The sequence below is a fragment of the Poecilia reticulata genome, chromosome 9, assembly GCF_904066995.2.
Source record: "Poecilia reticulata chromosome 9, P_reticulata-male-v2, whole genome shotgun sequence".
In the NCBI taxonomy this organism is placed as follows: domain Eukaryota; kingdom Metazoa; phylum Chordata; class Actinopteri; order Cyprinodontiformes; family Poeciliidae; genus Poecilia; species Poecilia reticulata.
This window is the reverse complement of record NC_088838.1, coordinates 31,400,367-31,427,293: the sequence shown is the minus strand read 5'-3', so window position 1 is coordinate 31,427,293 and position 26,927 is coordinate 31,400,367. Positions and strand designations below refer to the sequence as shown.

The window sequence follows — 26,927 nt, the reverse complement described above, 5'->3', positions numbered from 1 at the left end:
TCCTGGTAGGAAACCCCCTGGTAGGAAACCTCCTGGTAGGAAACCTCCTGGGAGAAAACCTCCTGGTAGAAAACCTCCTGGTAGGAAACCTCCTGGTAGAAAACCTTCTTGGGCTGCTCATTAAGCCAGTGAATAATCTCTCCATTTAAATAAAGAGCTGCATGACTCTGATGCGACGGCTTTGGGTTGTTTCCTGCCAACAGCTGGTCGTGTTTGTAATTTTCTGGGCTCCTCAGCAGGTCCTAATTGCTTATTGTGTCTCCTCCCAGCTGATAATGGATATTAAGTCCCTACTAATTACTGCTGCATGCAAACAGCCTCTGGTTGAGCACGTCCTGTCGTCTGCTTTATTAGCTCCTATAAGTCTTCTCTAGTTTTATTCTGTCTTTGTCACAACTGCTGATGCTTAATAAATAATGGATTTTGTTGCCAGGATAAGGTGAAATATTAAACCTTTGTGCAGGAGCTTGTTCTGGCCCCTTTGGGACAGTAAACATCCGTGGATGATTTAGGGCTGCTTGCTTACAGCTCCCTGTGGAGCCACTCAGAGCTGGCATTAACATGCTCCTGCCTGATTTAGTCACAGGTGGACAGCTTTTAAGTAGTTTCACACCTGGCGTTAGAATCCATTCTCTGTTGTTGGACTTTGAAAAATAAGCAGAGTTCAGTGTTTTCTGGATGTTTTATATCTTGAAATCTCCACTGCTTTCAGCTGTATGTCTTCACCCAACCTCTTGATTAAAGTTTATGAATGAGCAACATGTGATTTACCGTCATGACTGACGTCTGCAATAACAAGTTTTTTTCTAGTAATTTTAAACTCATAGCTCTAATATGAGTTTTCAAAGAGGCAGAGACCCAATTTCAATTTCAAAAGATCTTTTAAGTCATATTTGATATATAGCATTTTTATTATACTGGAAGTAACATAGGTACTTGATTCTGTAATGAAATGGCACATGATACTGCTCCTTTAACGGTTTTCAATGTCAGAAAGATCGCTCATACGTTAACATGTTTCAGAGCCACTGATCCGATGTTGTTGAAGTGTAATCCCGATAGTCTCCTAACCGTCTTGTTGGATCTTCACCTCGGCCCTGCTGGTTGTTTCGCCTGAATCGGACGTTTTCTTTGTGGCATTCCAGACAGCATGACCATGTCCATGGAGGGCTTCGGCCCCGACAGCGTCTTCACTACGCCGGCCGAGGACAACGGCCAGTACCGCATCAGCCGCAGCCTGGTGCGCTCCGCCGAGGACAGCACTGTGCCCCTCACCCGAGTCAAGTGCCTGGTCTCCATGACGACGCCCCACGACATCCGGCTGCACGGGTCGGCTGTCACGCCGGCGTTCGTGGAGTTCGACACGTCGCTGGAGGGATTTGGGTGAGTCTGCATGATCTTTACCTGGTTCTCTTCTTTCTTAATGAAGTAATAATAGTAATAAATCAGGTTTTTTGGGGGGGAAAACAGTAAAACTTTAATGTTATTGTCGCCTTATTTTTTCTAAACTTGGAAGTTTTTTTACAAGTTTTAATATTTTATGTTTTATACCAACACAAATTGGTGCTTAACTTTAAAAATTTTGCCTTTTTGAAAGGGTAGCGAGTAGAAAAAAGTCCTCAGAAGTAGAGCTGAATCGATTAATCATGATTACGATATTATTGAAATATTCGTTATTCAGAGTAGTAATTAAAACAAAACTGAACTCTCTCTCTCTCTCTTTGTGTGTATATATATATATATATATATATATATATATATATATATATATATATATATATATACATTTTGCATTTAAGTTAAATCATCTCCGTCTGTCTAAATATATCTTAGACAAAACTATGCAAGTGGTATTTATCATTTTAGCTTCAGCTGGTTCAAATTTATTAAGTGACAAAATGTGAAAATAATTATGAATTATTGCTAAAAAAATGTATTTCCTCATGACTTTGTGGAATAAATACCAGTACTGTCTATAACTAGACCTGCCACAATAACACTTATATACTAGACGATAAATTGTCCCAGGAGTTATCGCGATAAATGGTAATATTGTTGTTTTGAGACCATTTTCATAAATGGTTATGGCATAATAATGCACTTTAAATTCTAATGAATATAAATAAACAAATCAACAGAAACAACAAATAAATAAATTATCTAGTCTCTCTAAACAAAATTGTCTTTGAATAAAACTAAAACATTGTATGACTGTATTTTCTCCAGTTTTAGGGTAAATTATAAAGACATAAAACAGAAAGTAGATTTATTTGTGCTTTCCTTCAATATCAGTGTTTTCTATACAACATAAACAACGCAAGCTAAATTTAGCAATATAATTTTAAATAAATTTAATCACCAAAGTAGGTTTCATTCTCTGTTAATTAGATTCCAGTTGGAAATATCTGCGGTTCTCTTCAGAACCCATGATGTGTATTTTTTGTTTTGTTTTAAGGTGCACCAGATGGTGTCCGTTCTTGTTGTGAATCTCTTTACGGATCCGTTTTCCTCACCGGTGACACGCGCCTCGGGGCGCCGCGTTTTTTTCTGCCCTCAGTGAAACATGTCGGTGTTTTTTCCCTTCCCTCTTCGCAGCACCTGCAGCCGTCTCAGCAGGGGGCTGCTATCCGCCTGCAGTCGTGGCGCTCCGCATACAAACAGGCTCATTTTCCGCCTTTTATGTCGTGCCGGCTACCTTTTGCTGCGCCGCGCTGCTGACAGACGCACCTTCATTCCCCCACAAACTCCCCACGGCGATTGTTAGCAGAAAACATGTTCTTTGGAAAATGACCTTGGCAATTTGCTTCCACATTTGTGCAGACATGGCTGACAAATCCACTCACAACATTGAATCCATAAAGGAGTGGCAGAGATTTGAGAACCATTTTTTGATTTCATATAAATTTGATTTTTTTACTTTATTGAATCAATTTACAGTTTAAATTAGTCAACTTACTTTTTAAAATCAATTAACCTTTGATTTAACTGTTGATTTAAAAGGTTAATTAATTTCGGTAATTTTTTTAAATTTAAATTAGGCAAAAGTCGGTACATTTTTACTGAAATTAGGGCATTTAAAAAACACTTACTTTTTGTAAGTGTTTAGAAAAGCGTTTTTACCATATTCAATCAATTAGCATTACCTTTAGCCCTAATTTTAACATATTTTTAAAAACATTTTTATTGTGCTAATTTCATTGTGTTTACCTAAATTAGGTAAATTTCTGTGAAGTTTTACTGAATTTAGGGCATTTAATAAACTATTTTTTGATTTTATATTTCAGTTTTTTTATTTTAATTATTCAAATTATTTTTAATCAATTACATTTTAGCCCTAATTTCTACTAATTTTTTATATGTACTAATTTAGTAATATTTTTCAAGTATGCAAAATTCTGTACTTTTCTGCTTAAATTAGAGCATTTAAAAAAAAATAAATATATATATATATATATATATATATATATATATATATATATATATATATATATATATATATATATATATATATATATATTGACTTTATATAGATCTGCTTTTTTACTTTATTGAGCCAATTTACTGTAAGAATTAACCATAATTTCAGTAAATCTCCACAAATTTTTTAAACGTTTCATTGAATTTCTACTCATATTATGTACAATTACTATGATTTAACATCAACCCGCCATTGAGACGAGAGATGAAAATTATCCACCTGACTATAATCTCATGTATTTACCTGCAAATGTTGAGAAATACATATTATACATAAAATACAATTCCCCAATTTCAGTAGAAATAGGTAATTTCAGGCTGCAGCACTGATTGGACTGAAAAACAAAATGGAGTTGGTGAAGCCAACACAAGCAGCAGCAGATTAAAGCTCATTCATATAAAAATCACTTTGCATTCCGGGAACCGTTTGTAAAGTTTGGCTGAACAACATGAAACAGACTTGATGAAAACGCCGTGTCATGTTCACACCGTTAATTAGCTTCTTTTTGTGTGTGTGTCAGCGCTCCTGCAGATAATCCAGATCAAACAGCAGCTTTGATTTCCGGAAACCCTGCAGCGATCGCACACCGCCGCAATCCGCCTTTCCTAACTTTCTTTCCTTTTTTACTCGCGGAAACAAAATGGAAATAGAACATGGAGTTTCTTCTGAAAACGCGGCGGTGAGGCGGCGAGGCGGTGGCCCACTTTCAGCGAAAACTCAGGAGGAAACCCACTCACAGCCCATCCTCCCCCTCCCATCTGTCAACATGAAATATTGATGATGCTGCTGCCGCTGTTAGGAATCACACACACGCACACACGAACGCACACCCCCACACGCAGGCACACACACTCGCATGCACGCGCCCACACACACACATGAATACACGCGCATCCAGCCAGGCGAGGAAGATGCTATTGCTGTGGAGGGAGGAAGACTTTTCTTTTTGAAGATTTTTATTTATTTATGTCTTTTTTTTTTTTCGTTTTTGCATAATGTCGGTGAGGAAGTCTGCTGAAACGCTCGTTAGCTTGACATGCTAACAGGCGCCACACACGACCTTGGAAAACGTCCTGAAAAAAAGTCATAACAAGGAATTGTTAAAACTAAAAATTGGCAGCAGTGTGGATGTAACCAGCCGTGACCTTTGACCCTGCTATCCAGGAGGAAAAGCGAGAGAAAGAGAGACATTAATGGGCTAAGAGACGGTCTCATTAGAGATACAATGGAACCAGTAGAGAATCTAAACTGGGAGCTTCTTTCTTTCTTTCTTTCTTTCTTTCTTCCTTTCTTTCGTTCTTTCTTTCTTTCTTTCTTTCTTTCTTTCTTTCTTTCTTTCTTTCTTTCTTTCTTTCTTTCTTTCTTTCTTTCTTTCTTTCTTTCTTTCTTTCTTTCTTTCTTTCTTTCTTTCTCTCTCTCTCTCTCTCTCTCTCTCTCTCTCTTTCTTTCTCTCTCTCTTTCTTTCTTTCTTTTTCCAGCCATCCAGCTCCATCTATGGATTTTCTGTCTTGATGATTTTTATATTTTTTAGTTGTCATATTTAGTAATTTTGATGAAAACAGCAGAATTCCAGTTTAAAGTTTAAGTAAAAATCATTTCCAGGACTCAAATTTTGCTGACTTGACAAGTTTTCATGAAACGAGACACAAAGGCTTATTTTCTTCGTTTGCATGTCTGCTCTGATTTATTTCTGATTTGCATTAAATGCTTCCAGATGTTTGGTCTCCTCCTCACTGAGCATCTGTAAGGCTTTGATGTTTAAATGTTTAAAGTTCAAACTTTATTTATTCCTCCTTTTTGCACACATGTGGTCTGTTGTCACGCTGTGTTTTTTTTTGTCTGTAGTTATGCAGAAAACAAATGTATCTGAGACGTTTTACTGTCAGCAGCTGCCATTATGGCTGCTTGTTTTGTTTCTGGTTAAATGAAGTTGCTTCAAACCCATTTAAGAAAATATAAATCCCACATGAAGTGTGTTCAGTTCTGGAGAAAATGCTACATTCACCAAGAGACAGTGAGTCAGGAAAAACACAAGTTTGAGACAGATTATGCCCACTTTTTGATTCAGAAAGTGGGGAAAAAAGAAAAATACTTTATTAAATAAGTAAAAACTATATTTTTTATGAAAGTTGCACACTGCTGCTTTAAACACTTTTTTTTTTTTTTTTTTTTTTTTAGATTTGTATGTTCAATTTGTATTTTCTTGGAAAAGTCCGGTGAATAAAGTGAGAGAAACATTTCCAAACATAAAATGTTTTGCTTCCCTCATCCCTCCTGTAATAAAAAAAATAGTAAATTATGTTATAAAATTGACTTTATTTATATTGTCTTTATCTCCAAAGTTTGAAAACGTACCTTGAATATCCTTAAAAAGTGCTTGAATTTTACTGTGGGGAAAGTTTACGAACCCTTCTGAACCTTCACCTGTACAGTAAACATATTTATCAGAGTAAATACTTTTCGGATGTTTAAATTTCTACATGATACTTCAAATGTTTTCTGTTTGAAAGCACCTAAATTATGCTCTTGTTTTTAAGATTTTACGCAGTTTTTCTTGCAGCAGCAGCTGTAATCACGCTGTAAATCTCCTCTGCAGCTCCTCTGTGTTTAAGCTGACAGCATGTGTTTAGCATGTGCTACAGCTGCGTCCTGAGGCAGACGGCTCATCAATCTGCTTTCCCTCTGCAGGTGTCTGTTTCTGCCCAGCCTGGCGCCCCACAACGCCCCCACCAGCAACGCCACCGCGTCCGGGGTCAACGACGGAGCCGTGCTCAGCGGCATGGGGACTGGTAAGATGTCTGCTTCGTGCTCTCTCCTCTTTGTAAAAATTACTGACAAGGCTGAGAATGAAATTCAGTCGTCTGGGGCTGGACAGTAAATTAATAACGGAACATATCATGATAGACACATGATCAATATCAATAGATAATAAAAACAAGATTCATTCGATCAACACTGTTAGCACTTGTCTTCAGTCTTTTGTTGTCGTTAAGCTGCCATTCAAATAATACATAAAACAGAAGTTGTCCTATCAAAATAAAGGCATCAAACCCTAAAACAGGAAGTTAATCATAGACAAAACAGATAAAGCAAAGTAAGGGTGATACATGTTAGAAAGGGACACAAATGAATACAGACCTTAATTTGGGGTTATTTGCAATATATCTGATCAATATTAAATATTCAATATTAAATGTGTAGAATATTCAATGAACTCTGATTCAGAAACGCACAGCATTCTGGGAGATGTAGGCAGAGGAAAGCCGCTGACTGCTCATCCTCTCAGCGAGCGCCAAGTTAGGAAGGTGAAATCAACTGACTCACTCACTCTTTGGTTGCCTAGCAACAACCTGTTGGATGGCAAGTAGTTTGAAGTCTCCCCTCCTCAACTTCGGTTGCCTAGCAACGACCTGCTGAGTAACTGGCGCAGTAGCAGTTTCAGGTTTTACAACTTTGCTTCATAACTGCTTAAAAACAAGAAATAACGACGTGAAGTGAAACATGTGGATAAGAGGAAAGGTCATGATACCAGTTCGGCAGTATTTCAGATATTTTTATTAAAAAAACAAATCGATAATCTTCGATATTGGCTGATATGAAACGCTTATATCTTGATAGGTTTGATATCGTCCTGATTCAGGTGTGTTGGAGCAGAGATGGATCCTAAAGTAGCAGGATTTTGGATCCTAGGCGATAAAACGATTATTGATTTGATCGATTGATTGAATTTTTAGTTTTTGAAGATTAGATTTTTGTGAAACCAGGATTTATTTTCCACCATTGCATTCTTTGGGCTTCCATAGATCAGAGTGATGTCATCTACTGTAGCAACCAGTGTCTCAGCATTTTCTGCATCCATCTTTTCCACCAGGCAGCAGATTCTTCTTTCTCACATTGATGCGTCAGCAAGTTGCACAAAAGGAAATGTGGGTTTTCAGGTTTTTTATTTTTTTATTTTTATTTTTAATGTAAAATAATGTTAATTCTCCAAATTTAAAAAGATGATTGTGCCTTTAGGCAGCAGATTTAATTAGTTTTCAGTGCAGTTTCTCTCAATAATAAATCTCTGAGGTGGGTAATATACCATATAAAACAGAAAAGGAATAGTTGTTGCTCATTTTGATGGATATAATCTGTGACGTTATGGATGGATTTCTATTAGATGTCCTTGTTTAATATTTATGAAGCACAGAGAGACTCTTCGTCCTCTCTTACATTACGTTTTCCCTCTCCACTAGTTTCTAATATATCTCCTCTTTCCACCCAGCGTCCAGCTCTATTTATAGGCCTTGCTCTTTTCCTCCCTCGTGTTTCTCTGTCACTCAAATTTTCTCTCTTCGTATCCCTTTCATTTCTTATCCCGATGTCCAGTCTCTCTTTTTTTATTCCCTCCTTTTAGCTTCCCCAAATCCATCTCTTCTCTGTCAGCGTCAGACCCCTTCCCAGACCTGTGGATGATGTCATCTAGAAATGGATTCAGAAATAAACCCTGCTCCTCTTAACATCCATGTTTTACCAACTTACATATATGCATAAAATAAATGTACTTTTTCCAAGCAAGCAAGTGTGGCTTCAAAATGTTATTTGTGGAATCAATACGTATGTAAAGATAAAAATTATTAATGACAATTTGGGGTAAGATTGACTGAATGCTTAATCTGGTGTTGCAATGGTTTTTATGACTTGGACTTAGATAGATTGTTTGATAAATTAAATAAAACTGAAATTGTGACATTTCAAAACTAAATATTTTCAATTGAATCTATATTTATTGATACTTTCATTGAACAAATGTAAGAAAATAGAAAAATCAAACATTAAAAAAAAATTATTGGAATTTATAGTGATAATGAATCAGAATTCTTATACTAAGAAATGTATCACGATAAGCGATATGATAAACGCCCACCTCGTACTCCGTAGGCATAAAAGAAGACCTCAGTTTTACCAAACTTTACAACCGCCGCTGCATTTATTTAAACAGAAATCTGGAAGAAGTTCATAACTGTGCCTGCCTGTTACCATGACAACGTAGTCGTTTTTGTTTGCTTGTTTTTCCTCACGCGGTCCTTTCCTCCTCCTCCAGGTGAGCGCCTGTTTCCCCCGCCGTCCGGCCTCAGCTACTCCACCTGGTTCTGCGTGGAGCGGTTCAGCGCGGCCTCCCAGGCCCACCAGGTGCGGCTGCTGACCGTGGTGCGGCGGGCCACCTCCTCGGAGCAGCACTTCGTCTGCCTGGCCGTGGTTCTGTCCGCCAAGGACCGCTCGCTCACCGTCTCCACCAAGGAGGAGCTGCTGCAGACATACTGTGAGAGCAGCAGGAACCCTGCATTGTGTTTTACATATTATTAAACACAAACATGGATGGATGTTTGAAATGCTCCGGTTAAAAGCGACCAATCAGAGCCAGGAGGTGGGTCTAACTAGCCTTAGCATTCACAACAGGCTGGAAGCTGTAGCATAGCAGGCAGCAATTGGTGGCATATATACAAGCTGATTGACAACGCTAAGACCCGCCTCTTGGCTCTGATTGGTTGTTTCACGTTACCACTGGGAGAAAGCAGAGGAGCATAAAATATTGTGTTTAGTTCACCTTGTCCCTGATGTAGCAGTAAATGATAGGCCTGTTGCAATAAATCAATTAATCACATGATCAATTAAAATAAGTTCAATATTTTCCATTCGCACAACTTATTGTTTTTCTTGTTTTTCTCTTTCTTCCAAAAACTGGATGACAAAAGTCATCAACCTGATGTTTTGGTCTCAAAAAGCCTTTTTTGAAGGACAGTTTGGTTTACAGAGACTTTATAATTCATTTCATTTGATGTTTTGTTTATTTTTGTTTACAATATTATAATTTATCACAATAAACGATAATATTGTTGACAATATTAATAAGTAATATTGATGAATATTGATGTTACTTCACTTATAACGACATTTTTGCCAAGTTGTACGTGAAACAATCTGCCAGTGGAACTAGAACTTTTTCATCCATATTAAAGAATTATTTTGCTCCGTTCTTGTTGAAAACTGAGTTAGTTATAAGTTAGTTTTGTCTTATTTCAAGTAAAAGATGTTTGCACAGGAACTGCACCAAAGACACTCGTTAAGATGTTGTGTTTTTGCAGTGCAGTCTTGCTGTTTCTTTCTACCTGAGCTCTGTGACTCATTCATGCTGCTTCTTTCTCTCTCCCTCTCCAAGCAGCGGACGAGTCGAACGAAGAGGCCTCTTTCTACGAGATCCTGCCGTGTTGCGCCCGTTTCCGCTGTGGAGAGCTGATCGCCGAGGGCCAGTGGCACCACCTGGTGCTCGTCATGAGCAAAGGCATGCTGAAAAACAGCACGGCCACGCTGTACCTGGACGGCCAGCTCATCAGCACCGTCAAGGTAACGCCTACAGAAACACTGACACGCAGGATGTGTGTGATGCTGGTAGAGGAGTTAAGGCTGGAGATTATACTGTTTGTTTATCTATGCAAATAAATATTTTATTAACGTTTTAAAAGGAGAGACTAAGCCTTTCACAATGACAGATTTTGCTGGACGATAAATTATCCCAGAAGTTATTGTGATAAACGATAATTCTGTTGTTTTGAGACCATTTTCAGGTAATATAATGAGAATAATGCAAGAACACGTTGTAAAAGATGAGATTTAACACAACTGGAACTGGAAGATATTTTAAAATAAATAAAAACAAACAAAATGAATTATAAAGTCTAGTTGAGGTCAAATCACCACACATCCAGTTTTTGGTAGAAAGACAGAAAAGACAAAATGATAAATCAATGGAAATTATTGAGATTATTTTAATTGATCATGCGAATAACTGATTTATTGCTTATTGTGCCATTAGCAATCAGGCATCTAATAGTTTTAAGTTTTATTTTAGTTTTGTTGTGACATTTTGTCTCATTCAGTTGGTTCTATTTAATTTGTGTTTGCTAGTTTCTGTTAGTTATTAGTCAAATATTGTTTACTTTTAGTCTAGACTGTATTAGTCATAGGAGTAGGTTTAGTTTTTTCATGCTTTGGTTAATTTTTAGTTTTTAGGTGCAGAATTATTTTAAATTATTATTGTGATTATAATACTCAACAGAAAATAACATTTTCAAAAAATAGATTCAATTATTGTTGAACAACCAACTGACTGGGGTTTTCTCTCAACTTTTGCTCTTCCTGGAAATTTTGTATATAAAAAAAGAATTTTGAAAAATTTATTGCATTTGAATTTTTAATGTATTGAAATCCCTGCACTAAAATATAGTTAATGCAGAAGGATGATGTCCTTCACATCTGACCTAATTTATAGGAATAAGGTCAGCTTGAGGGATTTTAGACTCTTTCATCGATTCATCTCTGCAGATGATGTTGCTTTACTGCAATTAAGAAAGCTGATCAGTAAAAAGTTAGACATTAAAAAGAATGAGAAGTTCTTTGTAATAAATTAGGATGTATCTGATCTTTATTTGGACAGAACACAAAGTTTCTGTCACTAAACAAAAATCCTCTCAGCTACAAAAAGATTCAGCTAACATTGTAAAACCCCGGTTTTACAATGTTAACGCCTTTCTGCTGGTCGGTTCATGCAGCAGTCAGCAGTCTGTGATGTGGTCTGCGGTCAGGGGTGACTTTAGATTCCCCCCTGAGATTAAACACCAAACCACAAGTCACAGCTTCCTGTCTGCAACACTGATAACAGCGGTTTCATTTCCTGCTGAGGTCATGCAGGAAACGACGATCCGCTGCTACGTGGCTCAGATTGGTTAAAATCACGTGCTGCATTTCCATTAAAAAGCTGGTTGGGTTAAAAGATTTTTTAATTGTCAAAAGAACAGATTGGTTGATTTCCACTATTTTGGTTTAAATATTTAATGAGTTACATGAAAGATGAGTTTTTTCATTATATATGCAAATATGGATAACAATTTTTACTTATTATAATTTATTGTTGAGCTATAAGACGATGTTAAAAAAAAACTGCATTTTTTTGTAGTTTTTCCACCATGAGCCATTGATTATTTACATTATATAATATTATACATTTTTGCCACATGTAAAAACTGAATTTAACTTTTTTTAAACCTTTGAGTTACTTTTTTAAAAGGATATTTTTATGGTGTTCATTTTTTTTATTTCATTTTGAAATATAAGAGCATAATGCCCCAACTGAAGCGTCATATAAAGAAGATCTGCTGCCCCCAGGTGTTTGGGGGTGCCTTAAATCCTCCTATTTCACTGGCAGATTATTTCACTTATAACAAACTGAATTCATAATTCCTCCTCCTTAACGTCTCTCTTTTTTTTTCCCACCGTTTCTCCTGCGGTCCAGATTCACTATATCCACAGCACTCCGGGCGGCTCGGGCTCCACCAACCCGCCTGTGGTGAGCACCGTTTACGGCTACATCGGCACGCCGCCCGCACAGCGCCAGCTGTCCAGCCTGGTGTGGCGTCTGGGGCCCAGCCACTTCCTGGAGGAGGTTTTACCAGCCACCAGTGTGGCCGCCATCTTTGAACTGGGACCAAACTATGTGGGCAGCTTTCAGGCCGTCTACTTGCCCTGTGAGCGAACCCTCTGTGACATCACCCTTTATTCTAACTGCCATCTTTCCACCCATGCAGGTGGTTTTTCTCTTTGCTTTTCACCAACATTTATCGTTTTACCATTTATCGTTTTACAGGTAAAGACACAAAGACGGAGGTTGCGCCTGCCACTCCGGTTGCTCTGGTACCGGAGGAGAAAGTGTCTTTCAGCCTATATGGACTCTCCGTCTCGACGCTCACTGTGGCTAAAATCAGGAAAGTTTACAACAAACTGGACAGCAAAGCCATCGCCAAGCAGGTGAGAAATACTGACCCAATATCTCATCTGAATCAAATATGGAGAGCAGAATAAACCAGAAATATTGTTAACTGCAAACGTGCAAACATGACCTGGTGGGCCGGTCCATCAGACCTCTCTCACTGCAGAGCGGAAGAAGGCAGTGGCTGATTTTTAGACCTTTGTCTTGATACATAAGATCGGGGGATAAGATCGGCTTCACATAAACGTATCGGCTGATGACCAATCCCCCAAAGTGAAGGAAATTGGTTCTACCTCACTCTTGCCATCCTAGCAACTTTCTTGCTATATTTTGCGACATTTGAGACAAAAATATTGGTGTTGACCAAAATTGGAATCATCAGATCAGGCTTTTCAAAGATTGGTGATCGGGGATCAGCCAGAAAACTGCAGTTGGTGACCAAAAATAAATAACAATGTTTGCACTTCAGTTGTTTCACCGTAATTAAAGTCTACAACACTTTTTTATCCTTTCTCTGTAACTTGTCGCTTTATACTGAAGTTGTTTGTGTAGAACAATAAAAACCTGAACTGGTGAATAAAGCAAACACATGACTGTTTATACTGTTTTAGTAGAAAGACCATCATTAATAAGCAATAGTTACCCTGGTGGGGGAACAAGTAGGAGCAAGCAAAGCCTGGTGGCCCGCCAGGCTTATCATACACTGAGCGAAACTGAACTGCCTCCTTCCTTCTTCAGCTCGCTGTCTCCTCCCATGAAAACGCCACTCCTGTCAAGCTGATTCATAACGCTGCAGGCCACCTCAACGGGCCCGCTCGTACCGTTGGCGCCGCTGTCATCGGATATTTAGGTAAACCAGCTCCTTAAACCAGCTTTAAAGCTGCTTTCTGCAGCTCTGAATCAATAAAATGACACTTCCTCCACTTTTCTTACCCTCTCAGGTGTCCGTACTTTCGTTCCCAAACCTGTCGCCACCAACCTGCAGTACGTTGGCGGCGCCGCGGCCATCCTGGGCCTGGTTGCCATGGCGTCGGATGTGGAGGGGCTCTATGCGGCTGTTAAAGCGTTGGTGTGTGTTGTGAAGAGCAACCCTCTGGCCAGTAAGGAGATGGAGCGCATCAATGGCTACCAGGTGTGTCACTGGTGATTTTCAGTCACAGTAGCACAATTACAGACAAGATCAAACATTTTACAAATGGAGATTTATCCTACGTTTGCATCTACAGTCTTCACGCAAAGTTTGTGGTGTGGATTTTTTTTTTATAACGTTTTTTCTTTTTATTGAATTCTTGATTCGCTTCCTATTTTGGAACTGCAAAAAAATTCAAATGTAGATTCCTGACACACTCAAACTTTTGACTGGTAGAGCAGGTGTCAGTCGGTTGCCATGGCAACGGCTGTTCTCCGGAATAGAGTTAGCAGCGAGGGCAAGAAAAAAATAAAAGGAGTGGTTTAGAGTTGTTTTTTTTTTCTTTTTTACCTCTGCTGGCCAAAAACTGCGGCCGCTGTAATTTCATAAAGTTCAATAAATGCACTGGACTAATTCATGACAGGCATGAAATAGGATAAAATATTTCATGAAGTATTTAAAAAAAATGTCTCTTAGAGTGGGATTTATGCAAAAGAGAAATTTGTTTAGTCCTCTTTGGCATTACACAACTGACAGAAATCATACTTTACCTATCAAGCTTTAATTTAAGTCATATTTTATGAATTTGAGGTAAGAAATAATTGCACTTTGACCATTTTCGCGACTCTGCTCATTCAGCATCGGAACAGTCTGGTTTCATTGACACAATTCAATACATATTAATGGTAACCAAAATTTGTTGTCTGTCACGATAGCAAATTTTTCTGGACGATAAATTGTCAGAGAAGTTATTCTGATAACCGATAATATTGTTGCTTTAATTTCTAGTGAACATTTAGCACTGCAACTAGAAGACATTTTAAATACTAAAAGTAAATAAACAAAACAACCAAACTAATAAATAAAAAGTTTCTAGGGTCTCTGTTAACAAAATGTCCTAAAAGCCTCTAGTTGTGACCAAAGCACCAGAGTTGAGACTTTTATCACCCAATATTTGGTAGAAAGAGAGAAAACCCATAAATCCTGCAAATGGAAATTATCAAGCGTATTTTAATTTATCATTTGATTCATTGGTTTATTGGTTACTGCGACAGGATTACATCACAAGCTATAGTGACTAATAGGCGCTGTTCGATGCTAACTCGAGCTATTCTGCTAACCAGGTTACAAAAGTTACCTAAAGTGTTAATAATGTTGCGTAGCGTTTGCTTTAGTAGAGATCTTAGAGTAATCTTAACCATGCCTTGCTTTAGCCATGCTGGTTTTCTTCTTTTGAATTTTTGTTGTGAAATATGTCGCCCCCAGCTGGTATGTCATTGCTATTGCAGCATTTTTGATTGGAATCCATCAGGCGAGAAAGACACAGACTTCTTTAAACTTAAAGAACAAATTTAAAGAGTGGATTCATTTTGTTTTCTCCCTTTAGCTGCTAGCTATGCTGCTAAAGAAGAAGCGCTCGCTGCTCAACAGCCACATCCTCCACCTCACCTTCTCTCTGGTGGGAACGGTGGACAGCGGCCATGAAACCTCCATCATTCCGAACTCCACCGCTTTTCAGGACTTACTGTGTGACTTTGAGGTGAGAACATTTGCTTTGAGGAGCTTTTAACTCTTAATTCTTACTCTGAAATGTTCTACTCTGCTGATTGTAGGGTGGCAAACGTTTATAACAGACATGGCAAAAATTGTAAATTGTAGTATTGTATTTCATTTTTTTTAAATTAGTGAATATAATTTGACTTTGGTCAAGGTTTGGTCACTATTAAACTAAGTCCAGTGATTTTTTTGGGGTGTGTCTATAGTGAATTACAGTGTTGACTTTAGTTGAATAAATTAAAAGGATTTATTATTATTTTCTTTAACTTAGCTACAATAAGCACTTGATTTAAGTAAATGGAGGGTCTTTGAGGTAAAAATATAAAAATAATTTACTTGGTTAATCAAACTCGTGCCACCTGCATTAGCAGCCGACTAAACCAAGTTTTATACAAAAAAAGCTTCATTTTTTTGTATAAAACTTTTTCTTTCTATAAAAATGTGTTTGAAATGTATACAAATATATGAAAAGTTTATACAAAAGGTTATAGAGTTTTTCTGTAGAAAAAAAATTACACAAGATTTCTTTATAGAATTTTTTTTATGAAAAAAAGCCTTAATACAAAATGTTTATTTTTTTATATATAAACAAATAATTTAAGTAATTACAACATACTCAGATTTATTAAGTTAACTTAATTTACACTCACTGAAATTGCACATGTTAATGTCACTCAATCAGTTAATTTAATAAAAACTAAATAGAGCCTGCATCTATTTTTTAAGTAAGGAGAAGTAACTCGGTTTTACAGTGTTGTCTTTCTGCCCCTCAGGTTTGGCTTCACGCCCCCTACGAACTCCACCTGTCTCTATTTGAGCATTTCAATGAGCTGCTGACCGAGTCCAGGCAAGAATTAAACATTTTAAAACATCTTTTTAAATAAAATTCTGTTTTAGATTTTGGTTTGTTTGTTTGCTTTCTTGTGTGAAAATAAAATGAACTTTGTTTTGCTTAAACAGTGAAGCAGCAAAAAACGCTAAACTGCTGCGGGAGTTTCAGCTGATCCCCAGGTTGCTGCTGACGCTGCGCGACACGTCGCTGTCGCAGCCAACGGTGGCGGCCATCAGCAACGTCCTCAGCCTGCTGCTGCAAGGCTTCCCCAACCCATACGACCTGCTCAGGTGAACACACACACACACACACACACACACACACACACACACACACACACACACACACACACACACACACACACACACACTGATCCTGATTGGCTGTAAGCTACATGTTAGCTTCTGCAGCAGTGCTTATATGTTTTCCACAGTGTGTATTAATGCATATTAAAGGGTATTTGGTGTTTGAGCTATTGAAATAGCCAGTTCTAAGTGTTTTTGAAGGGATCCAAAGCAAAAATATGAGTAGCCAGGTAGCTTCATCATTTCCCCCTGTAGCAGATTTGCTTTGTTATTGTTAAGTTTGGCAGAAAATATGTCACAATCACGCTGGAAAACAAATTGAAATGATTTTTCATGATCTCATTTTTTACGCCACAAAATTTTAACATTTGAACAGAGAAAGTTTGTTTTTCTGCCTCCCAGGTTTGGCCAGTTCATCTCCTCGACTCTCCCCACTTTCGCTGTGTGTGAGAAGTTTGTTGTCATGGAAATCAACAACGAGGAGAAGATAGATGGAGGTGATTATTATTGAATTTCTTCCCCTGCAGCATTTCTGTAGTGAGTGATCTGGAAATATGCGGAGAGCCTTAGATGTGACTTCTGGAAACGTTGTTCTGTTTGCAGGTAACGACGACGATTTCGGCGGCCTCCTGTCAGCCAGTCTGATCTTGCTGAGGAATCGACTTCTGGACAATTTGCTGAAGCTGCTTTTCACTACGAAGGAGAAGTGCACAGTTAACGTCCAGTAAGACGCCGTTTTCCTCTTGAATCTGCATGAAGTGAAAGAAAACACATTGCAAAACATAAATTATGGCTGTAACGATTAATGAATAGTCAACTAAAATCAATGTATACATTGTCTATTTAAGAGAAAAAAAGATCTTTGTTAATATTTTCTATCTAGAACTTCAAATGGCATCATTTTAGCTTCGCCTGATTCAAATTTTGCACAGAAAATATCCTATTAAGCACCTTTGGTTATGCAATTATTAAACAGTTAATAGAAAAAATAAGGCCTATGCTGTAATTATCTTAACCAGAAAAGGCTGAAGTATTTTTCAGCGGCAGATAAATGCTATTAATGATCAATCGGACACAATCTGCCAATGGAACCAGTACTTTTTTAATCAATATTAATTAATTATTGACTTTAAACAAGCTACTTTATTTTGCTGAAAAGTTGCATGTAAGTTAGTTTTGTCTAATTTCAGGTGGACTAAGATATTTGCACTAGAAAGTAGACAAACATTACTTTTTGCAGTGTGCAACAACTTTTTGTTTAGAGTTGATTTAGAACCATAACACATGAAATATTGGCCGCCATATTAGATGTGTTTTGATGATGACACTCATCAAAATATAATATTTACCAGTTTTCTCTATTGCTGACTGATGTTTTTTTTTTATGACTTTGTATTTTTCTGTTTTTATCATGTAAAACAATTTGAACTGCCTTGAAATAAACATCATTGATTGATGGAGCAACTTGTCCAGGAAACACAGAGGTTTGTTCCTTACGGTTTATCTAACTCTCTTTGCTTCTGCAGGGCGTGCGAGGAGTTTGTGCGAACGCTGGGCTTCGATTGGCTGCTGATGTTCATGGAGGAGCATCTGCACTCGACCACGGTGACGGTGGCGCTGCGGATCCTGGTGGTGCTGCTGTCCAACCAACCCATCCTGAACCGCTTCAGGGAGGGCTTGAGCGGAGGCGGCTGGCTGGACCACACCGACTCCGTCCTGACCAATAAGATCGGCACGGTCCTGGGTGAGCGCAGAGCGCCGTTTCACCGCACGAATCAAACTTCGACGCAGATCCAAACCTCAGTTTAGCTAAAGTTAGGTGGTTTTGTTGCATGAACATGAACAGGCGGAGGTTTGATGCCTAGCGTAAAACCCTGTATGTTGTAACATGGCTCAGCAGACGACTCTCCGCACTCCGGCAACGCTTTCCGTCGGAGCTGGCCTTCGTTCAGTAAACAGAAAGCTGCTCAGTTTGTGCGCCGCACAGCCAAGGGTTCGTCCTCTTGTTATTCGCCTTCCTGCCCCCTCCCCCCGCTGCAGAAATCATAGTTCCTCCTGAGCTCAGTGCTTTTCAACCTACCCTAGTTTCAGAAACCCTCCCAAAATACTTTAAAGGGGCAGTATTATTTGTTTTCCATGCACAAAGTGCAGCTTTACAACACAGTCAATTAACTATCTTATCTTGAGTTGTTCTAAAAATGCTATGTATATCAAATATTACTTAAGAGAAATTTGACATTGTAATTTAATGTCTTTAAATTGGACCTCTGTGTCTTTAAGAAGCTTCTGCTCTTCCTGAAGCGCATCTTAGTCTTGCTCCTCTATTAACCCTTTAACAACGTTTTTACCAGGGTTACACTAAGAAATAGCTGTGAGTTCAGTAGATGATAAATGGTCGTGGCTAGTCTGTAGGAGCCAAGTGGGGGAGTCACAGTGGAGAGGTGCTCTGTGAGTTGCAAGCTTGGAAGATTGAAAGCTGCTGCTTGAAGGCGGAGCTTCGTCCTCGAAGGCGGGGCTAGGTCCACCCAGGCGTTTAGCAGCTGAGTGGTTGCCATAGAGATTAAAGGGTTTGCATGAAAGAATCAAAGCAACACTCCGGGTTTGTTTTTATTAGGAAATAACATCAAAACATGATGTAAAGCTCAAAGTCACTTTTACATGATACTGCCCCTTTAAATACCTGAGAATACAAACTGACTCGCAGGTTGAGAACCATTGGTTCTGCTTCCAGAACTTCCTCCCTTATGCCGAATGTGTTCTGAAAGGAACCCCTTAGTTTCGTTCTGATTTGGAGTTCTAGCCGAAATATCTTAGCTCCTCTGAACCCCAAACCAGGTGCAGAAGTCCAGTTTAGATCTCCCTGCAGGTGCATCAGCCTCCCAGCTTTATTCACTCCACGTTCTGCTCCCCCACCTTCATCTCTAGGCTTCAACGTCGGCCGCAGCGCCGGCGGACGGTCCACCGTGCGAGAGATCAACAAGGACGCCTGCCATTTCCCAGGGTTCCCTGTTCTGCAGACGCTGCTGCCCAAACACACGAATGTTCCTGAGCTCTACTTCCTGCTGATGGCTCTCTTCCTGCAGCAGCCTGTCACTGAGCTGCCAGACAGCCTGCAGGTACATGTTAGTATGCCCATTTTCTTTTACTTTACTCTCATGAGTACCTCTAAAAATATTCAAATGAACTAGACTTTCTAGGGAAAGCTAATCATCCGTTAGCATTCCTAGCTCTACAGTGGACTAGTTTTCTTCTTATTTAAAAACGTTTCTCTGTAAAAAAAAAAAAAACTGCTATTTTCTCAGTTATTGCCAGTTATTTTTGATATTATGTAATTGAGAACTGGGTTTATTTGAGCTTTCAATTACAGTTTTTACTGTTTTTGTTCCAGCAGCGTTCAGTTGCAAGTTTTCTGTCTTGGAAAAAAAAAGAGGAGTGGCAGGCTGATGGTTACCCATTACCTAAAATTAAAATAATTGTTATATCCAGGAGTGCACTGACTGCAAGTTTTGTTGTTTTAAAAATATTGACCTCCCGATTCTGATTTTTGGCTTGAAAAGTCTCTAAATATTGCGACAAAGTATTACCTAAATTAAGGAAATCGGGGACGATTTGTCCCTACCTAAAATATGTTTTTTTAATTTTTATTAAGTGTTAAGACAGTTTGAGTCTAATTTAAGCCGGTTTGTGTGCTTTCACTGTCAGTTTGACCTGGATTCCATCTGGACGTTTATCTTTGGGATGCCGGCCTCCAGCGGGGCGGTGGTCGGCTCCATCCACAGCGTTTGCACCGAGGCCGCCTTCCTGCTGCTGGCCATGCTGCGCAGCATGCTCAACCTGGTCAGAAATCACATTTTTCACCAGCTTTAAGGAAAGAAGGAAATCGACACAGTGTTTGTTCTTTAATTTATGACATTTTTGGGATTAATGTTCCCAATTCAGCTTATAGCCGAGGGGAATTTATACTTTTTCCAACTCATCCTGGTAAACACCTACATTTCTCCATGTTCTGTCCTCTTTAAAAACCATTTAAAACCTTTAAATCTGCCCTTATTCTCTTAAGGTTCCTAATAAAACAGCAGAAATGACTCTACCATCTTTGTTTTTCTGAATGGAAGGATTTAAGGTTTGAGGTGGCAGCTGCTGAGGCCTTGGTGGATATTTAATGTGTGTCGTGTTTCCCTGCAGCCCTGGCAGTCTGAGGAGGAAGGCTCCTGGCTCCGGGAGTACCCGGTGACCCTCATGCAGTTCTTTAGGTACCTTTACCACAATGTGGCCGACCTGGCCCCGATGTGGCACAGCCCGGAGTTCCTCTGCGCCCTGGCGGCCACCGTCTTCCCCTTTAACATCAGGCCGTACTCCGAGATGGTGAGTGTGTGGAGCTCTGCACAGACACACAGTGAGAGAAACGTGACTTGACTGAATCAGTAGTTTCTCTTTTACTAAATAATCAGATGATCCATCTGGGAGATTAAAAGATTTGAGTCTCTCTTTGAGCTGTCGTTTCAAGATTTCTCAGTGATTGTTAAAGTTTCTCACTAAAAAATGACTTAAGTATTGAAGTCTTAACAGTATTGAAGGGGTTAAAAAAGAAGTTATGGCTTCTTTAACTTGTGGGGTTCCCCAAGGCATCATACTTGGTCCACTGTTATTTTGATGCTAAGCTGGTTTGGTTTGTTCTTTTAATGACTTTTTTTTTTTTTTTTCATTTTTGTACTAACAATATTCAATTGTAAGTTATCTGTCTATGTTTGTATTGAAAAAGTTGCATCTTAAAATGTCAAAAACAGGTGGAATTGAGAACTGGGTGAATGAGAGTTGTATTTTTTATTGCAGTAAAGCTGAATAGACTAAATGTTTACCTTTTATCGCCTTCAGGTGAGCGATTTGGACGACGAAGCCGGTTCTCCCACCGAAGAGTTCAAGGCCTTCGCCGGGGACACCGGTATGAACCGCAGCCAGTCCGAATACTGCAACGTGGGCTCCAAAACCTCCCTGACGAACCACCCCGCCAAAAAATATGTCTTCGACTTCATGAGGGTCCTGATCATGGACAACATGTGCCTGACCCCCGCCAGCAAGCAGACACCCATCATAGACATGCTGCTGGAGGTACAGGCAGCTGTCTTCACACCTCGACCTCCGGTTATAAGTTCGGATCGTCTCCTGATCCTGATGGTGTTTTAAACTGCAGGCCTCCCCGGATCGCTCCACCAGAACCCAGCAGAAGGAGTTTCAGTCCAGCATCCTGGACGGCGTCATGGAGCATCTTCTGGCTGCAGACGTCCTTCTAGGTCAGAGCCAAGACTGAAACACTTCCCACACTGCAAAAACACAAAATGTCTCAAAGTAACTTTGGTCTAGTTTCTAGTGCATTTTAAAGAAGACAAAACTAACTTACAAGTAAGTGAATTTATCTGCCAATGGAACTAGTACGTTTTAAATAAATATTAAGGAATTATTGACTTAAAATTAGCTCTAATATTTTGCTGAAAAGTTACTTGTAAGTTAGCTTTGTCTTATATCAAGTGTTCTTACGTATTTGCACTAGAAGCTACTCCAAAAATACTTGGTAAGATTCTGTGTTTTTGCAGTGCAAAGTCCAGTTGTCAGCAGATTTTAACCAATCAACACATTTCACCTTCAACTTTTAGAGTGAGGAAAAGAAGGCATTCTGTTAATTTATCTCCCAATCACAGCTTTATGCTCTGAGCTCAGGGATTTAATTATAGAAAATCAACATGATTCGATTAGCAAGAGGCTCCAGAGGGACATAATGCGGCGCTGAACGTTCCTCAGCTCTTTATGAAGCTTTATAGATGGACCACAAGCAGCAAATTACACCTTCTAGAAACGCACAGCAGCTTCTGCTCCAGTGAATCCTTCATTCGCAAAATCCTTCCAAATATTTTTGGTCTAATTTCTGCTGCAAATGTCTTACTACACTTGAAATCTGACTAAACTAACTTACGATTAACTTTTCAGCTTCAGATATCGGAGCTTGTTTTAAGTTAAAAATGCCAGAAAGTGTGTTAGGTTATGGTCCCAGGATTGATAGAACATGATAAGTCTGAAAATACAGAAAAGGCGCAGCTGCAATGAACACAATGTGTAGCATCTGTCATCCAGTTTGCATCTCTTTATTTTGCAAAAAACTTATTTTATACAATTATTTTCCTGAGCTCCAATTCCTGTATTTTAGTGTCCAATAACTGAAACGTGAGCTTTAAAATGTTCAATGTTCTTGTACCACATTCTCTCCAATAGGGCTTTAATATTAATTATATAAAAAAATCAGATTACTATGATGACAGTGTGAATTACAGCAGACTCAGATTGTACTCAATGTTAGCAATTTACTAAATTGTAAAGTTTAAGGACTTCGGAATCTTGGTTTAAATTTTAGAAACAAAATAATCTGCAAACCTTAACTTAAATAATTAACCTTAGAAAATGAACATGTTTTGCAAAAATACTTTTCCTTGACACATAAAACGCATAACATAACTTCTGTCAGAGTGGGGGAAACAGCCCGTTCCTCAGAAAGACATTCAGAACAACTGGATGAGACACCAGGCTGAATCCGCCCCTGTGCCCGATGTCACCCCATCAGTATTTGGCCGACCACCACTTCTCGATAACGGCCTCCCAGACTACAGCTGCAGGCCGTTCTCACAAGCCTAGTGACCTAATTTAGTTTGGAGAGGCACAGAAATTCTTATTTAAAATGATTATGCAGTGGACGTTTACGGGAAAATACTAATACAGGAGGACGGCGGGAAAAAGGGGTAAAAAAAACGACAGTTTTCCGGTCAAAACGTGAGACTTGACAGGTGTGCTCTTCTGTGCGTCTCCGTCCAGGCGAAGACGCCTCTCTGCCGCTCAGCACCGGCGGCAGTTATCAGATCCTGGTCAACAACGTCTTCTACTTCACCCAGAGAGTCGTGGACAAGCTGTGGCAGGGAATGTTCAACAAGGACTCCAAGCTGGTGGTGGACTTCATCGTGCAGCTGATCGGACAGGTGCAGCCAAAATATGATCTTTTTAAAAAAGTTATTACTTATATAATGTTGCAACATTTTATATGGACCCGGGTTCGTGAGCTGCCTGAGCTGAATAATTTAATCTTTTTTCCAGTTAATGGAGCCAGTCCATCTGCAGAATGTGATTAGAGGAGCAGCATGCATGGGGATGGAAACCATATCTGCCAATTTTACCTTGAAATGAGCAAAATTACATTAATGCTGAAGCATTTAGGGGAACTTTGTCAGACAGTTGGGGATTTTAGTGTCTATATTTATAGATATGAAGCTCCCTATATGTATAGATATCTAGTTTACATCTAATTAAGGCTGAAACAGTCAGATTTAATAATATTGCCAGTTAATTTCCGAATTTATTGACAATAAAAAGAGAAATGCAGATTAACGTCCAGTAAGACGCCATTTTCCTCCTGAATCTGCTTGAAGTGAAAGAACATAAACTGCAACAAATAAATTAGAGCTGAAACGATTAATCAGATTAATCATAATGAATTGATTATTGAAATAATCCATTAATCGTTGGCTGGCGTGTATAAACTCAAAAATGCCATTTGCTGAAAGAGTAACATTCAAGCAGATATTATTCCAAAAATCCTGAAAAATATAAACATTTCGCATTTAAGATAAAATTTATCTGTAAATATGTTCAACCCAGAAATGAATTGGTTTATTTTAAGCTTCACCCAATTTCAAATTGTGTATAAAAATGTATTTTTAAACACCTTTTGCTGTCCAGTTATTGGTTATTAATCGGTTAATTGGTAAACTGTATTCATGTTAACGACTGAGCTTTTCACACATTGGTGTTAGAATTATTTTTTAGCTGCAGATGTAACCTTTGCTACAAATGTATTTTAGACAATAAAATATTTATTTTCTTATTTAAAAAGTTAATTTAATTATTTGTTTATTTGTATCTTTTAGCGTATTTTTATTATTATACAAAAAAGACTTAATTATTAAATAAAAAATCTGCAGAATGTGCTCATTTTTAATTTGAATAATTTTAGAATAATCAATCAAATAATCGATTATTAAAGTAATTGTTAGTATCAGACCTTCATCTTATGGATTTGGATAAAAGTTTTAAGTTGAGAAAAATATAAAAATAGAGCATAACTTTTGATTGTTGTGCAGTGGATAAGATTAGGAGATTATTTGGAGAAAATGACCCAAGAAGCCATAAAGCGCATCTGAATTTTATAAATTTAACATGTTGGCAGTCAAAAAGTTATTTTAGTATTCATAAACCAGAATGTGTTCACAGTTTAACTCTAACTGGCTTGTTGGGTAATTTCTGCGCAGATTTATTCTCATTCCGACCGCGGCATTATAACACGTTTTCCCTCTGCTTCCAGTCCAAGAGGCGGTCCCAGGGTCTCTCTCTCGACACCATCTACCACTGCCTGAACCGGACCGTGCTCTACCAGCTCTGCCGACCCCACAAGACGGTGGCCCAGCAGGTGGCGCTGCTGGACGCCCTGCGGGTCCTGACCGTCAACCGCAATCTGGTGCTGGGGCCCGGAAACCACGACCAGGACTTTGTGGCCTGTCTGGCTCACTGCTTCATCTGCCTGCACAGCGGGAGGTACGGAAGCCCACAACTGCAAAAAGTACCAGGAGGTTTTTTTATTTTTTGTTTGTTGTTCTGGGGGGAAAATTTACATAAGTCTGAATGTGGAGCAAAGATCGTTGAACGTTTGCAGATTTATGTGAATGATGCTAATGCAGCACCTTTCAAATATTTAAAGACGCAACACATTAACATGCTTAAATTTTATCTGTAAAACATTTTTTTCTTAATAATGGCATTTTATAACGTAAATATCTTATGGAAGAGGATTAGGGCCTCTGGGAAAAACAAGAAGAATTCTGACTCTTTTTTTGTATTTCTGATATTTAATTTCAGAATTCTGGCTTTAATATCAGAATTTAATATCAGACTTTACCGAATGTATTAAGAGTATAAATGTATTTACAGAGTAGTTCTGCAGTGAGGTTCCCTCCCTGTTTGTGTGTCTGCAGCAGCGTGGAGGGCTTCGGTCTGGAGGCGGAGGCCAGGATGACCACCTGGCACGTCATGATGCCGGCGGAGAACGAAACCGACTCCACGCACAGCCATGACGTCAGCGAGGGTGAGACACGGCACTCCGATGGAGAGATTTCTCCTTTTAGAAAGATCTAATGAAGATGCACAAACGTTTTTCAATTTATCTGAAGTTTCTTTCATGGTTTTGTCGCATTAGAAATAAAAATTGTCCCTCCTGTGCAGGACGACAGCTGCTGCTGAAGGCCGTGAACCGCGTCTGGACGGAGCTGATGCACAGCAAGCGGCAGATGCTGGAGGACATCTTCAAAGTGTCTCTGCCCTGCAACGACAGAGGACACGTGGACATCAGCACGGCCCGGCCCGCTCTGGAGGAACCGGCCCTGAAGAGCTGGCAGAACCACCTGGGTGAGAGAAAACACGGCAGACAGGAACACACACTGCAAAAACACTAAATCCTACCCAGTGTTTTGGCTTAGTTTCTAGAGCAAATGTCCTAGTGCTCTTGAAATAAGCTTCTATCTTTTGCTCCAAACTTGTTTTAGTAAATAATTCCTTAATGCAGATGAACAAAGCCAGTTCCTTTGGAAGATAAATTCACTAATAACACAAAGATTTTCACACTTTATAAGTGAAATAATCTGCCAATGGAGCTGGTAGATGTTTAAAAACGGAAAGAGAAAGGGAGAGCAGAAAGGACAAAAGTGAAGGGAGGAAGGAAGGACGGGAATAAGAAATGAAGGAAGGAAGGAAAGTAGGAAGAATTGTCAGAGGAAGGAAAGAAAGGTAGAATGGACAGAAGAATAAAAAAATTAAGAAAGGGAGCAAGAAAGAGAGGAAAGAAAGAAGGAATTAAGGATGAAGGAATGAAAGGACAAAGAAGGGATGTAATAACGGATGGATAGGCTCTGGCTACCCATCTGGCTTCTTAAAGCGGCTTTGTGAGCACTGTAAATCATCACGGGTTGTTGTTTCATTATTATATTTTCTTCTCAGCCCACGAGAAAAAGTGCATCAGTCGCGGCGAAGCAGCAGCGCCGGCGGCCCAGTCCAAGCTGTCGCGGGTCAGCAGCGGCTTCGGCCTGTCCAAGCTGACCGGAGTGCGGCGCAACAAGAAGGAGAACAGCCTGAACAAAAACAGTCCGTCTGCACAGGTAGCTTTAAAAAAATAAAAATAAACATGAAAAGATTTTCCTGAGCTGAACCCCGGCGGCTGTTCTGACCGACAGGAAACGTTCCAGTGGATGTTCACCCACATCGCCGTCGTTAGGGACCTCGTCGCTATGCAGTACAAAGAGCATCAAGAGGTACCAAACGCCGCACAGGAAATGTCCCTCTGGGCTTTATCATTTATCACAATAAACGATAATATTGTTGATTAGAGATTATTTTCAAGTTATATAGTGCTAATGACATAATAATGGAAGAACACATTCTCAGAGACCAATAAACTTTAAATTTTAATGAACATTTAACACTAGAACTGGAATACATTTTAAATATCCAAAATAAATAAACAACAGAAACAACAAAGTAAATTAATTATGAAATCTCTCTTAAACAAAATTATCCTTCAGAAAAAGGTGAGACAAAATCTCCAGACTGGATCTTTGGTAGAAAGAGAGAAAAGTTATTGAGTTTGTTTTTAATTTATCATGCGATTAATTGTGACAGGCCTAATAATACGATCACAAGTCATTAATAACAGCAATAAATAATGTATTGCAGTGAAT

At 39.0% G+C, this 26,927-nt stretch overlaps 1 protein-coding gene across 5 annotated transcripts in view; it reads left to right on the top strand.

The window, feature by feature from the left end:
* Window positions 1–26,927, top strand: part of wdfy3 (WD repeat and FYVE domain containing 3) — a 91,742-nt gene that overhangs the window by 44,442 nt on the left and 20,373 nt on the right. For 3 of the 5 annotated variants that reach the window (XM_017306700.2, XM_017306698.2, XM_017306701.2), the window contains 25 exons: window positions 1,146–1,383; window positions 6,167–6,267; window positions 8,565–8,783; window positions 9,681–9,865; window positions 11,811–12,042; window positions 12,162–12,322; window positions 13,023–13,134; window positions 13,226–13,416; window positions 14,801–14,953; window positions 15,744–15,817; window positions 15,931–16,092; window positions 16,510–16,604; window positions 16,711–16,831; window positions 17,634–17,851; window positions 19,033–19,229; window positions 19,810–19,944; window positions 20,293–20,472; window positions 20,983–21,216; window positions 21,299–21,398; window positions 22,966–23,126; window positions 24,506–24,735; window positions 25,173–25,282; window positions 25,420–25,602; window positions 26,191–26,348; window positions 26,424–26,501. In XM_017306700.2, coding sequence (XP_017162189.1) covers window positions 1,146–1,383; window positions 6,167–6,267; window positions 8,565–8,783; window positions 9,681–9,865; window positions 11,811–12,042; window positions 12,162–12,322; window positions 13,023–13,134; window positions 13,226–13,416; window positions 14,801–14,953; window positions 15,744–15,817; window positions 15,931–16,092; window positions 16,510–16,604; window positions 16,711–16,831; window positions 17,634–17,851; window positions 19,033–19,229; window positions 19,810–19,944; window positions 20,293–20,472; window positions 20,983–21,216; window positions 21,299–21,398; window positions 22,966–23,126; window positions 24,506–24,735; window positions 25,173–25,282; window positions 25,420–25,602; window positions 26,191–26,348; window positions 26,424–26,501 — 4,028 coding nt within the window. The remainder of the gene's footprint in view (window positions 1–1,145; window positions 1,384–6,166; window positions 6,268–8,564; window positions 8,784–9,680; window positions 9,866–11,810; window positions 12,043–12,161; window positions 12,323–13,022; window positions 13,135–13,225; window positions 13,417–14,800; window positions 14,954–15,743; window positions 15,818–15,930; window positions 16,093–16,509; window positions 16,605–16,710; window positions 16,832–17,633; window positions 17,852–19,032; window positions 19,230–19,809; window positions 19,945–20,292; window positions 20,473–20,982; window positions 21,217–21,298; window positions 21,399–22,965; window positions 23,127–24,505; window positions 24,736–25,172; window positions 25,283–25,419; window positions 25,603–26,190; window positions 26,349–26,423; window positions 26,502–26,927) is intronic. The other 2 variants (XM_017306699.2, XM_008417745.3) reach the window with 2 other exon arrangements.